The 15,133-nt window shown below is 39.1% G+C and overlaps 1 protein-coding gene across 37 annotated transcripts in view; it reads right to left on the bottom strand.

The window, feature by feature from the left end:
* Positions 1–15,133, bottom strand: part of FAM13A (family with sequence similarity 13 member A) — a 447,586-nt gene that overhangs the window by 304,899 nt on the left and 127,554 nt on the right. For 7 of the 37 annotated variants that reach the window (XM_086406443.1, XM_086406432.1, XM_086406428.1 and 4 more), the window contains exon 1: positions 6,394–6,624. The exons of 28 other annotated variants lie outside the window; for them this stretch is intronic. In XM_086406443.1, the coding sequence (XP_086262569.1) occupies positions 6,394–6,420 (27 nt within the window). In that variant the 5' untranslated portion in view covers positions 6,421–6,624. Of the gene's footprint in view, positions 1–1,678; positions 1,753–6,393; positions 6,632–15,133 lie in introns of those variants that run through there. 2 more of the 37 variants (XM_086406430.1, XM_086406458.1) reach the window with 2 other exon arrangements.

Here is a 15,133-nt window from a genome sequence, read left to right on the forward strand (position 1 = left end):
AACTGTTGTCAATTCATCGTTACAGAGAACAACTCAAATATGCTCTCTTATGATCTCTATTTCAGAAATTATTGGACACAAGCTTCTTCTCTGAAATTTAATTTCCCTAAGTCAGCTTTAAGATATGAAACAATTAATCAAAGTTATTATAGTATAGTCTTCCCTACTTAACTGGCCTAATTCTTTCATGCTAGTTTGCACTTTCCACCACTGTAACTAGAATTTCCCCCAAATCTTCTGCACAGGTATTAACCAATTAAACCCATCCACAGAGCCAACCATTCTTCCAAAAAAAAAAAAAAACCTGAAATAACCTAGATACTACTGACTTTATCCACACTGAGTAGATACATTTCTCTATCACTCTGTTATTGACCTATTTTGACTTCTGATTCTGAAGGGCAAAGATGAAAACTCTCCTTGCAACACAATTTAAATGTGAAGACATACACATCTTTGTTTGACCATTCATCTAGTCGTCTTCAGTACTTGGTTTATTGTTTTAAAAAAAACAAAATTAAATGTTTAATCCTGTTTGAAATTTGATCTAAATCCAATAATATAAATAGTCCCTTCAGATCATAGAGTTCCTTTTGTATTATTTAAGACAGATAATGATAGTATTAAGGACACCACCTTAAGGCAAGCAGATAGCCATGCAACAAAGATAATACTTTATGATGCTGTACTGTTCACAATGTATTTTCACATTAGTGTTTGTTTGGTTTCTCACAACAATCCAGTTCAATATCCCCTTGTGACAGATGGGAAGTGAGAGGTTAAACGTCTTGCTCAGGGTCATGTTGGGCAAGCCAGGAAGTGGCTGAGCCAAGACTCAAAGCCCTGTCTCCAGCCTTTCAAATCCTGCCTCATTCCAATGCATGATGAGCTTCCCCAAACCACAAAACAGTAAGCCACCAAATGATGAGGTGTATTAGTTGTTTCTGATGCAAGCAACTGAAATTCCAGCTTGAACTAGCTAAAATAATAATGACATTTACTAACACATTAAACTACTACTAAGGAGTTGAGAGGAATGGAAGCCTAACTTGGTAGGTGCAATGGCTTGTGAATGTCACCACTACTTGCCATTTATTAATCAATTATCTAAAAGCAGGTCTTTAGGCTGCCTTCTCTCTTCGTATCTGCCAGCAGCACTTGGTGTACTTAATTCATTGTTTACATTCAGTAGGGAGTTGGGGACAGACTGCTACCCTAATCATGGAACATATGTCCTTCTCTTTGTTTGGTTTGAGCAATTTAGGTTACCGCCAGGGAGACTGTTTGTTTACACATGAACCAACTATCTTTGCATTTAGGTGGGAACATGTGACTAGTTCAAAGCAATGAATCATGAGAAGAATAATGAGTCACTTCCAGAGTGAGACAGATAAAAAGCGTGTGTGCCTCCTCCATTTCTTTTCCTCAGATAACTTAGGGGATACATGCTAATATGCTAAGATAATAAATAGATCACAGAATGGAGTAAGCCTACATACCAGAGCCACCAGATGGGAGAGAGATTCTGACAACTTGCATGAGACTCTGAGTTATCTACAAGTTAATTTTCATGCCTCAAGCTACTGAGATTTCAAGCTTTATCTATTGGAACATGCAGTGCTAGTTACTTCGATCGAAGCAGATTACATGCCCATCTGAGAGAAAGCTACACACTGGCCAGACTGAACATCATCTGAAATGGAATGGATGTGTGGGATCTTTTGACTACATGTGACTTCACAGTAAGAATTCTTGAGATATTCAATTGGAGACTCAAACAGTTAAAAGTACAAAACATTTATAATTGTCCTGCTAATTCTTGTTAATAGAAAACTGCATTTACACACAAAAAACACCACCAAGAAGATAGATGCCTTTGCAGATACACTCTCAGATTCTTGAAGGTCTTCAAAAATAAAATATACCCAGGGAACTGCAAAACCTAGGCCATGACTGATCTGTCCTATGCAAATGTTTATTGAACAACTACTACTGCCCAGTCCTGAGCAAAAAGCAAGTAATGCAAATAAGACATGATCCTTTCTGTCCAAACTGCTGCCTACTGTGCTGTTGTGCTGTGCTTAGTTGCTCAGTTGTGTCCAGCTCTTTGACACTCCATGGACTGTAGCCCACCAGGTTCCTCTGATTGTGAGGATTCTCCAGGCAAGAATACTGGAATGGGTTGCTATGCCCTCCTCCAGGGGACTTTCCCAACCCCGAGATCAAACCCAGGTTTCCCACATTGCAGGCAGATTCTTTACCATCTGAGCCACCAGGGTTGCCTACTAGATGACAGAAATTATGCTAAGAAGTTAAACAGATGGTCAAGTAGTCCCCAAAATCTACTATCAAGGTAGCATACTGCTCAATAATGTCTGAGATCAGAGTATAGTAACATAACCAATATTTAAACTCAGGTATGCCAGGCTCCAAACAAAGCCCATGCTTTTCAAAAATCTCAAATAAAGCTTTAAAAAAATGAAATTCAGTATGGCATTTAAAAAACCTAAATGTAGTCTGCATGGGAGGAAATTGGTACCAAATAATCAAACTAGAAACTACCAAGACGATATCTCTGATAGTCTTGAAACTCTGCTCTTACATAATATTTGTTTGCTGTATTATTTAGGAAGATTTGGTTCAGCTAAATTGAGAACAAGAGAAACTGTAAGGAGAACAGATAGAACTAAGTGTTGACAGTACATAGGACATAGGATAGCTTGGTAGACATATTCTACACAGAAAAAGTTGAAGATGATTAAAAAGAGATGAAAGAACCAAGTTAAGCACCTGATATTTATGAGACACCAATTATTTATGTCTTTACTAAGTCGCCCATTGATTTTACCCATTCTGGCCCCATGCGCTTTCTGCCTGAGATATGCACATAAAAATTCATAGCTGTGCAGTGATGTCTTAGCAAGTTACAATTATACCTAGGCACACTTGCCCCCTCCATCTGCTGAGCCAGCTCACACTCAATACTGGTCTTCAAAAATGTAACATGATCAAAGAAGGTTGATATGGCCAAGAAGGCAAGAAAGACAGGAAAGATGAACATTATGTAACACAGGACTTGGGGAGTGTCGTCTTTTGGTCCCATTTAAACCCTTTCCAAGTAGGTAAACCTACCTCATCTTTTCCCCCTTGCTTTATGTGGTGTCTTGCTGCTGCTGCTGCTAAGTCACTTCAGTCGTGTCTGACTCTGTGTGATCCCATAGAAGGCAACCCACCAGGCTCCCCCGTCCCTGGGATTCTCCAGGCAAGAACACTGGAGTGGGTTGCCATTTCCTTCTCCAATGCATGAAAGTGAAAAGTGAAAGTGAAGTCGATCAGTTGTTTCCGACTCTTAGCGACCCCATGGACTGCAGCCCACCAGGCTCCTCCATCCATGGGATTTTCCAGGCAAGAGTACTGGAGTGGGGTGCCATGGCCTTCTCCATGTTCGGTGTCTTAGGTTGGTGCAATAAATCTACAAGAGTATCCTGATTTGGTCCACAAGCCTTTTTGTACTGTGGCCTGTCTGCGCTATGTGTATAATAAGGTAGCTGATAGCACCAGGTGGTGAAGCTACAGGAGTGGATGTGCCCACATTAGGGACAAAGGCTATAAAACCTGGGATACCCCTCAAATTGTAGCCAGCACTACCAAGAGTTGGGGCTAAGTCAGGACAGAATGATAGCCGGGGCCTGACAATACCAAGAGAACTGAGCCCCAAATTCACCAGTCACTGACTTGGTCCCTAAATTCACTCACACAGCAGAACAGTCAAGAGTATAAGAACCTATACATAGGCATTCAAGGTCCCCCCTTTATTCATCCATTAGAACATCCACTCCCCAGTCTCAGCCCACCTATCCTCAAACTGACCACATGGCACCTTGGACAGAACACCTGGAAGGGCAGGGAATCTGAAAGACTCAGGATTCATCTGAGAAGGCTTGAGTCATCCAAAAATGTACTAAAAACTAGAAGAAACTAAGATAATGCCAGTTGGCAAGTGTAAGTTTCCTGTTCTGCCTGGGGGTGATTACTGAGGAAAAGTAAGTATGTCGCAGTAAAGAATCAACCTCTTCTATGTAATTTAAGTAAGTTTCTGAGTTCATTACAGTTTTACTAACAGCACTAGCAATTTGGGAAACAGAAAATATCAAAAGGAAATGAGGATGAGAAAGTCAATAGAACTAGGAATTGAAAATCTTTAAACCTGTCTTCCCATTTCAAGAATTCATTCACAGACACCCATACACACACTTTACAAACATTTGGTACTCAATTATTTTGTCTGAAGAACAGCTATCTTCAGCAACAGGATACTGAGCAGTTACTACACATATGTCTAGGCAGCAAAGTTCCAAACTATTAAGTTTATGAGCCCACATGAATTCATTTATGTTTAAAGTTCTCACTTTTCTGTCAGAAACATAAAGTGTTTTCATCTTCAATAGCCTTTTTTCCAGAAATACCATGCTTCGATTCCTAAAACTGTGCTTCCCCCTAAAGTAAAATTGGGACACAGCACAATCAAAGACCAAGCTAAAGTTAAAGAGTAGGAATGATTAAGAATTATTTCTCCTGGGAGCAAATAATCTCTTAAATTGTAAGATTTCTATATCAACCTTAAATGAAATTTTGTATATGTTTTGGATATAAATTAAGGAAAAATATGGAATTTTGTATATGTGTTAGTCTGCATTTTAGTCAAGGTAGAGACCAATATGGAGAAGGCAATGGCACCCCACTCTAGTATTCTTGCCTGGAAAATCCCATGGATGGAGGAGCCTGGTGGGCTGCAGTCCATGGGGTTGCTAGAGTTGGACACGACTGAGTGACTTCACTTTCACTTTTCATTTTCATGCATTGGAGAAGGAAATGGCAACCCACTCCAGTGTTCTTGCCTGGAGAATCCCAGGGACGGGGGCGCCTGGTGGGCTGCCGTCTATGGGGTCGCACAGAGTCGGACACGACTGAAGCGACTTAGCAGCAGCAGCAGAGACCAATATATGTAGAATAAGAGCAAGTAGCAAAGATCCAATCAAACAATAAGATGTCTGCAAATGTCAGGGCTAATAGGTCAATCTGCTGCTTTACTCTACACATTTCCAGCTCTAAAGTCTCTCTTTCATAAAGCTGGAAAAATGCAGACCTGTGCTGTCAAATATAAGCTCGTTATTTTCCACAAAGAAAAATAAGATCTTGAAGGAAAGTCTTTGGAGTGATACAAAGATTCCCAGCTGCACAGGCATCCAAGCATCGGGGCTGAAAGGAAGAGTTAGGAAGACACAGGATGCTGAGAAGTTCTGAGCTGAAAACCAGGGAGTTTTCCTACAGTTTTACTAAAAAAATTCAATCCATGGGGTTAGTGCACCATCTGGTGGCCATTCTGGGCCTACGTGTCAAAAATTTCCCAGATGTTTCTAGATATTTTAGGATGCCACCAGAACTACAACAAAAATACAGTTCATTCTGACACTTCACAGGATCTGATCAAAATGTGATGAAACACTAGAGAGCAGTTAAAGATGATAATACAGAGTAAGCTATTTCTCATTTAGTAAACCTCCAGGACAAATAAAATGCCCCTTGGAAAACAGTACCAATTTGCGATAGATGTATTTTCTGTGTATTATTTAAAAAGATGTAATTACAGCATTCTGTAATTTATGTAATTGTAGATATACTGGGTTATTGCAAAAGGGTACTCGTAAGCACCAAGAGAATTGCTTTTTTTGAAAATTCATGAATTTCAGCCCTAGAAATACACACCTTTCTCCATGGATTTTATATCCGTGTTTTTTATTACTGCTACTGTATTATAACCAGAAGTTTGTACGGGTGGTTAAGGATTTACACACGTTTATCAACTTAGCTCTTTCACCATCACTTTTAGCAACCATGCTAAAACAAAAATTCTAGAATTACTAAATTAAAACAAAAATGTGAAATAGAAAAATGTTACATACATTCTTGGAAGCAAAGACATTGACGGTTATTTTAATTCTTTTAGTTTGCTCTAAATCTAGGCACAACATATGTCCAATAACTACAATTTAACTCATACTTAACTCAGAACAAGAAAGTCTAAAACACTGGGGAAAAAATAAATAAAACACTGGAGAGTGATCTACATACAGTATGTAAGTTTACTTAACTGAGTAAACTCAGCACACATCTTCCTTCATGTGGAAAAGGAAACTGGACGATAACATGGAATACCACCCCAAATACTGCTGAATGTCCATGTGAATAGTTAGGAATTTAACTTAACAAATCTCCCCACACCTCCTAAGAAGGAAAAACAAAGTCACACAGACATCTCCTCCAAACCAGGAGGGCAGAGGCCTCTCCTGGGCCCTGGCAGCGTCCACCGAGACAGAGGCGGCCTGTACTCACACAGATGGCGAGAGCTCCAGCCCCCATCTCGCCTGGCAGATCTGACGGAGGCTGGATGAAATGATCAAAACAGCAGCAAAACACTAGAATTCCATTTGGTCGATATGCTCTGATATAAAACACAGCTCCAGATCCAGAGGCCCCACGGAAAGTCCAGGGCAGCTCCTAACATTTTCGGAAGTGTGGGTTTGCTTCTGATTTGGCTAAACCCACATGGCTGGGAGGACTGCCTGGAGTTGAAATTTGATCCACAGCTTCTAGGACTGGTGAACTGACGGAGTCACGTGACCTGGGTCTTAAGTCGCTGACATCTTTTTCTTAAACCTGACTTGTTAGATGCCACACACAGGCTTCTTCGGTTCAGAAAGCACCAATTACCTTAACAGGTGGTGTTCATTTATTAACACATTTAACTAAGTGCAGAAAGCAAAGGCACATTTGCTTCCATCGATACTCATCTCTAAGAAAAATTCATCTATTTACACTCAGGTTTAAATCTGAAAGCATATTCCTCACTTTTCTAAGGAAGAATCAGTTAAAGTTTATCAAAATTTTCTTCCTTCCACCTTTATTCTGTCAGCATTGCTCCAAATGAGAACGCTCTACTTTATTTAACTGTTACATACTGCTTCTAATTAGCTTCAGATTATCTTACATACATTGGTGATAAACACAGACAACATGTTTCTAGACATCCATAATTCAACATATGCGATTTATGGTCTGGAAAGTTAGCCTCCAGCTGACTTTTCCAGAATTTTCTACCCCATATGCTGCATCATTAGAAAATCTCATTTGACAATTTCCAAATATTTGAGCGGATAGGTAAAAATATCCATTTCATACAAGCCAGAAAGAAATGGTACTTTTTTTTTAATTACCGCTTTTCTGTCAAATCTTTTTAACTGGCACATTTAAGAGAATGGTAACAAGTATTACATGGGAAGTTTCACCTGACCCAACTTTAAAAGACTTTAATTGCCCCCAACTACAAAACATATTAATATTTACTCTTAAGGGGAGGAGGTAGGAGGAAAAGGGAAAAATGAAATCAGATCCAATTACAATACTTTTCTCCAAATATAGTATTCTTTGTTTAACTGCAGCCAACCAAGAGTACCTGCAAAGGAGCCAAGACAGCAAATTGTATTAAGCGATCCATAAGACTTGACCAACTATGTTTTATTTCCATAGGTGCACATGTAACACTGCACAGATTCTACTTTCACAAGGCACAGCAACACAATCCCAAGGCCATACAAGGGAATGGTGGTGGGACAATGGACAGAATCCTCTCTATTACAAAGATACATTTTTTTTTCACTTCTTCATTAATCTAGACTTTAATCACTCTGCTTCCCGTTCAACCATTAGAAAACTAGGCTGATTACTAAAGAAAATCATAACATAAACTTTTTCTAACACAAAATTTGTCTTCTTTTTCTGATTATATATATTGCTGGTCCATGGTGAAAAATAAAAAAATTAGGTCATCTCAAGGCCCATCACCCAACGTTACCCAATCAATATGCATTACCTACACTGGGCCAGGTGCTATATACCTTACCGACAACGTATGTACCTTTTCTCCTAGATCATCCAATGGTAGGAGGGAGGAGTCAGTAAAGAAACCTTTTGATTAATAAATTAGAGATGCTAATAAAGAAGTCAAGATGTAGCAAAAGAATAACAGAGGACACCCAGAAACATTTAACATATTTACTTCCAGGATCTTTTCTATGCTTTTTTAAAAATGTAATTTAAATCCAATTTCTGATCATTTTAAATCCTAATATTTTTACTTAACATCTCATCAGATCCCATATTGTTAGTGCTATAAACTATTTTAATCATGCATAATACTACATTCTGTATATATAACCATTTAGTCACTTTCCCTAAAATGTTTTTAGACATTTATATGGTTTCCAATTTTATCTGTGTATGATTTTAAATAATGCTTTGTTCTCAATCTGATCTTTTTCTTTCTAGTAAAGACTCCTGAAAACAAAATTTCTGGATCACAGAGAATATGAACATGTATCAAGGCTCCTGACACACACTGGCTCTGGCAATTTTTATTCTTCAACTTACCCTATCCAAGGTCTGAATATTTTGTAAAGTATTTCCTAATTTAGTGAAAATGATTTCTCATTTTCAAACTTATATTTCTTTTTTATCATAACATTAAAGATATGAAAAATACTTATTAGTCATTTGTACTTCTTATTCTGTGAACTCTCTTTGATCTATTTTGTTTACCAAATGGAGTCTTTTCCATTGCAGTCTCTTTTATAAAGTCATTGTAATAAAGCACTGATTTTTATTACCATTTGCCCGGTGCTATGCTATGCTAACAATTTTGGATGCTTATCACATGGTTTGACTATATATTTCTACTTGGAATTGTTTCAAAGTATGGTAAAAGATAGGATCTAAATTGATGTTTTATTTTCATATAACTACTATGGTCCAGATTGTTAACTCTCTCCAGTATATATCATCTCTCTTTCTGATAATATTGGAGCTCTTTCTTCCCCCGAGTTGTGGCTGAGCCCACAGTTACCCAGCTGGAGACGACATTTCCTAACCATTCACACAGGTAGACAGGGCCAAGTGATCAGATCTGCATGAACAGAATGTGTACGAATAGAATATGTGCACCTTCTGTGTCCTATGCTTAATAGGAAATTCCTTGCTTCACGTTTACTCTCCCTCCCTTTCATCACAATCCCCTCCCCTTCATCACAAGCTGGAATGAGGATGCACCAGAAACCTAGCTTTGACCATGGAGAAGATGGACAATGTCCCAGAAGATGACAGAGTAACTTGATAGAACAAACCCTAGACCTCTGAATGACCTTGAGGAGTACAGCATTCTTATAAGACTAGACCAAATAAAATTTATGTAAGAATGAAACAAGACTCCCGGTAAGATACTATATTTGAAGGTCCTATATGTGAATATACATGCATGTATATAGAACAAGTTTGTCTTTAGCCTAATTCATATACTCAATAAAAGGACTCCGTACCATGTATTCGGCAAATTTTTCATTTCCCACTTGTGATACTATGTATACTATATATTAAATTCATAAATACACACACATGTACATGTACATCCTGGGGTATATTTTTCAGGCTAGTATATTCTATCTAGTTTTTTATCCTAGTTCTAAATCATTTTTATAATATTTGAATAATTTCTTTTTTTTAATTTTATTTTATTTAACTTTACAATATTGTATTGGTTTTGCCATATATCAAATGAATCTGCCACAGGTATTTAACTTTATAATTGATTTAAATATCAAACAAAAATAGTCTTTTTTCGTTCTCCATCTCTTTCAAAATTATTGCTCTTCTTCCAATTTTTAACGATGAATTTGAAAAGCATTCAGTAATATCAGATCAAATTCGAGAATCAAAAATTATACTTTCTGTTATTGTTTCTAATAGGTATATATTTATCTTTTTTCTATTTTTGGATAATACTATAGAAGGACGATTGAAGGAGGGAAAAAATTTAGTCCTAATTTCAGTAACTTCTTAAATACCATTATAAAGTAAAATTAGTACTGTGATAACAAATTTTTATCCTTATTTTTCTGCGGTGACTAGATATCATTTGTTAAAAGAAACCCTGAATAGGCCATTTAACAAAAAGCACCAGAAGGCTCTCTTGACTACAAAGTTTGTTTCTTTGTAGAATATATCTGTTATCATAGCCTGAAATATTACTATTTTCCTGACCCTCAAATGAATGAAAGCAATAGTAGAGTTCAATTAATTCCAGAAAGCTCTCTGAGCAGTCATACACGTATATTCCTGATTATTGATTTATAAAGAACTTAAGATACACAAGCCACAGTCAAGAGATTTGCTTATATGAACTACTGATTCTTCCTAGAAAGGATAGAGGGATTTTTTTAAAGTGCTTTACTGAAGAATCTGCTCTGGTGGGCTAACTCTATGACTACTTCCAAAAATGCTGAAAAAGCACAGCCAGGACAAAAGATGTCCTATTTTCAAGAAGATTCCTGGGTACCCTGGAGAAAGATGTCAAGGTTATTTCACAATGGATGGTCAGGCCCCTTGGACACTGTCATTTAAGTCACCCTTTGACCTGGGAAGATTCATGGAGGAAAAGGACCAGGTCATCCTCCAGCCTCCAAAACACCTAAAAAAATGCTTTGAAGCCAGTCCCTCTAATGTCAGATGGCAGAGCTAATGGATATCAAAGGGCACAATCTCTTTACCGGGAGTAGCTATAACAGATGCCAGAAGAAGAGCAGCAGCCTGTAGACACAGTACCATCAGCCATGTAGCAAGGACCAGCAAATATCAGGGTGGCTTGTGTGGTAGGTGGCAACTGTAGCATGAAGCACTGGTGGCCCATTAGAAATGGGACAATGGAGGCTTTTTTGGGGTCCAAAAAAGACTCCAAGCTGGATTCATTACTCCAGCTCCTGCCCTATCCCAGCTATTTCTCAATGAGACTCCCAACCTGGCCCAGAATCAATGACATTCGGCTAGACAGTATATCAGAAGTCAGCCAGTCAGCAACTATTTAGTATTTACATACTCTCTGTCAGACAGAAGGGTTCAGATATTTTGGTGTTTGGATCCCTCACAGTGGATGCCCTTGTTCTATATCAGGGTCAGCAAACTAGCCTGAGTGCCAAATACAGCTTTGTTGCTGTCATTGTTGAGTTGCTAAATTGTGTCCAACTCTCTTGTGACCCCAAGGACTATAGCCTGCCCAGCTCCTATCCATGGGATTTCCCAGGCAAGAATACTGGAGTGGGTTGCCATTTCCTTCTTCAGGTGATTGAACCTGTGTCTCCTGAGTCTCCTGCACTGGCAGGTGGATTCTTTACCACTGAGCCACCAGGAAAGCCCTGCCAAATGCAGCTGCTCCAGACCAAATCTGGTCACACGCATCTGTTTACACATGCATACGGATACTCTGGCAGTAGCAGTACCATGGCAGAACTGAGCAGCTGCAACACAGACAGAACATATGACCCAAAAGTCTAAAATATTTACATCTGACCCTTTATAAAGTTCACTGACCCTTGCTCATTACTGGGCATTAGAGTCCTCATATACCTACTGAAAGACTAGTCTATGGACTCTGGTTCCTTAGAAAACAGTAGGAATGAAGTCTTTATTGGGTGTGTTAATCTGCTTTGTGACAACAGCTACATTTGAACCTTCTCCTATGTATTTTCTGAAAGGCTTCCCTGAAAAAGGACCAGTTTAAAGCTGATGATCTCCTCTCTGTTCTGAATTTAGATGCATTTCCATTCCACTTCAGGAGAAAAACAATTACCATGGTCCTAGGAAAAGACTGATTACTTTGTAGCCAGGGAAACCAATAACCAAAATAACTAATTTAAATCTGTTCAACTGGTAACCTACTTCAGTAAACCGATCGTTTTTTTTTTAAGCCAACCCATCACTTCTGGCCAACAAAGAAAGTTCTAATAAACATGCCTCTGAGTGCCAACCAATCAATAAACACCTTATTGGAGTAACCACTCTCCTTCAGATGATGCCAACACCCCCCAAAACTGCACCAATTCTAATTCCACACTTCTTAAGATAGCCATCTGCTCTGCTCACAAGACTGCCTGACCAGCATAGCTTTCCCTTACTACAATAGTAAAAAATTCAGCTGTCTTTTCAGGTTTTGAGTATTGATCTCATTACTCTTGGACATGACCCAAAGTTTAGAAACCCCGAATCTGTGGGTCATTCTTTAAGCTGCATTGTTTGATCTGCATTTCTATTACTTCCTTGCTAGCTTCCTACTGCCCCTTCTTCTAGTCCTATTTATAACTCTGCTTCAACTCTCAGCATGCCTCTTGGCTGAGGCTAGACTGCTTGACATAATTTCCTTCTTGCTTGGAAGCCAAAGCAGATCCACCACACCAATCTCCATAGCAGGAGAAAATCAGGGCCTAGCCCACTACGAAGTTGACAAGAGGGCTGATTTGGGAACAGGAAGCACTAAATATCTATGGTAATCCTCCTAGCCTCAGGCCTGGGAAACAAGAGAATAGTCACATTTTATTTCTTTTTTTTTAAATTGAGGTATAGAAGTCCGGGAGTTGGTGATGGACAGGGAGGCCTGGCGGGCTGCGATTCATGGGGTTGCAGAGAGTCGGACACGACTGAGCAACTGATCTGATCTGATACATGATTTACAACATTATATGTTTTGATTGTACAACAAAATGATTCACAACTTTAAAGGTTATACTCCATTTATAGTTACTATGAAATATTGGCTATATTCCCTGTGTTATACAATATATCCTCATAGCTTATTTATTTAATACTCAATTTTTTGGAAAAGTTTTACTTTCCCAATAAATTTGTTAAAGCCACAATTTAACTTTTCAATTTCACAAGCACTTATATACAAAGCACAATATATACCTTATTAATATTCTAGGAATTATGGCTAAAGAGATGTACAGGAAACGGTGTATTACTTGAACTATGAAGTGTATGTAAAAATATTTAGGACATCAATTGCACAATTTGTGAAGGTATTCTGTTTGACCATTTTGTATCACTTCCATAGTGATTTGAAAGGCCATGGACCTCTACATGGGTGAACATCACTATTGCTAGCAATCAACATGTGTGTGCATGCTCAGTTGCTCAGTTGTGTCCAACTCTTTGCAACCCCACAGACTGTAGTTTGCCAGGCTTCTCTACCCATAGGATTATCCAGGCACTCAATACCTACTGTCTGTCATTCTGCCAGCTTCAGTTTACAACTATCTTATGGCTCCTGAAGGCACTTGAGTCTTAACCCTTCAATTACCAAATATAAAACACTAAATTGTATAATCAAATTTGAAATGTGAACTTAGTCTTTGAGAAAAGTCTAAAATTGGAAGACAGAACAAGATGGGATGGACGAAAGTGATTGGAGCTAGACCACCAAGAAGGCAGGTGTTGAGCTGACTTATACAGAGGTCACTGACTAGGACGGAAGGGGAAAGAGAGGGCATCTAACGTGGGTCTGTATGATGAACAGGGGAACTGACACTAACTGGAAAAGCAAAGAAACACTGGCTTGACCTCATAAACAATGAGAAACTACTCTAAGTTCTTAAGTAGAATGAACAGCTTGAGTAAACTGGTGCCACGCTGCTGTGCTGTGCTTAGTTGCTCAGTCATGTCAGACTCTTTGTGACCCCATGGACTGTAGCCCACCAGGCTCCTCTGTCCATGGGGATTCTCCAGGCAAGAATACCGGAGTGGGTTGCCATGCCCTCCTTCAGGGGATCTTCCCAACCCAGGGATCGAACCCAGGTCTCCTGCAGGTGGATTCTTTACTATCGGAGCCACCAGGGAAGCCCAACTAGTGTCATATTCACCTGAACATCTGATGAGAAGGTGCTAGGATAGGAAGGAGACTCCTTACAGATAAATGGACTCTGTTAGTAATAATCCAGCTGAGATGAACAGGTCTTGAATTCATGTAGTGAAGGATAAGTCACATGAATTTTGTACAAAGAACTCTTAAGATGAATAATTAACTTAAGAGGCAAAAAAGATATCAACCTAATCAAGAGAGGTATGGAAAATGATTTTAAAGTTTTGTTTTCCAGGACACTGGAGCAGTGCCTAATAATGTGGGTACTCCAGTTTACCTGGGAGAGTTTCAATTTATGTTTGCTGACTTAATGTAATTATTAATCGGGTCCCCTTTTACTCTTAAAAGTGCTATGGGAAAGCTGAGGTTAAGAGTGAGTGAGTGAGTGACGTTGCTCAGTTGTGTTTGACTCTTTGCGACCCCATGGACTTTAGCCTACCGGGCTCCTCTCTCCATGGGATTTTCCAGGCAAGAGTACTGGAGTGGGTTGCCATTTCCTTCTCCAGAGGATCTTCCAAACCCAGGGACTGGACCCGGGTCTTCCGCGTTGTAGGCAGACGCCAGCAAAGGCTATTGCCAGGGTATCAGAAGGATCCTCTCCCCAAGGGTCCTAAGAACCCAGACTCACCCAAGTCTGTCTTGCGCTGGAAAAGATCTTTTCACTCCCCTCTGCACTAACACCAGGGCAAAGTCCCGTGGGCCAGTTCATGAAATGGGAATTAAGGAGGGCTTTGTTGACCACCCCAGCATACTCTATGTACTGGGGGACTTTCTGGACTACAGCCTTAAGTAGCAGTAAGAAAAAACTGTCCATGAAGGGGGTTTCCTTATCTTCCTCTCATGTGCTGAATTTTCTTTCATCATCCCCATGCACTGAAAATAATGTGAGTCACTGCCAGTGTTGATTCAGTCTTCAAATTTGCTGTATAAATCCAGAACCACAAGAAACTTGAGGCTTTTTGTCTCTCTTCAAAAGTAATTTTGAATTCTTTCTCACCTTTGGTTTAAGTAACTGTATTAGTGAAGCGATTATACCTTTGGCCTCGGAAGCTATAAAGAAATACAAATTTTAGCTTGGTGTTTTAAAGTAAGTTTGACTTAATATTTTAAAAATGGCTCTAAAAATCATTGTCCTAATTGGGACTACTTGTTATACAGTGACCCTACTAAAAGGAGATATTAATTAGCTGGCAAACAACATGTTTGAACAGAAAGTTGCATTTGATTTCAGGTAGACTCCAGAAGTCAGCACAAAGTAGGAAAAAATTTCAGTAGGAAATGTACAGTAGGATCATTTTCATAAACATCTCAAAGGTTGCTTCAGCCTCCTCTGGCTTC

This window comes from Bos grunniens, chromosome 6 (genome assembly GCF_055505025.1).
Source record: "Bos grunniens cultivar Pamir isolate PY7600 chromosome 6, Bosgru_T2T1.0, whole genome shotgun sequence".
Lineage (NCBI taxonomy): Eukaryota > Metazoa > Chordata > Mammalia > Artiodactyla > Bovidae > Bos > Bos grunniens.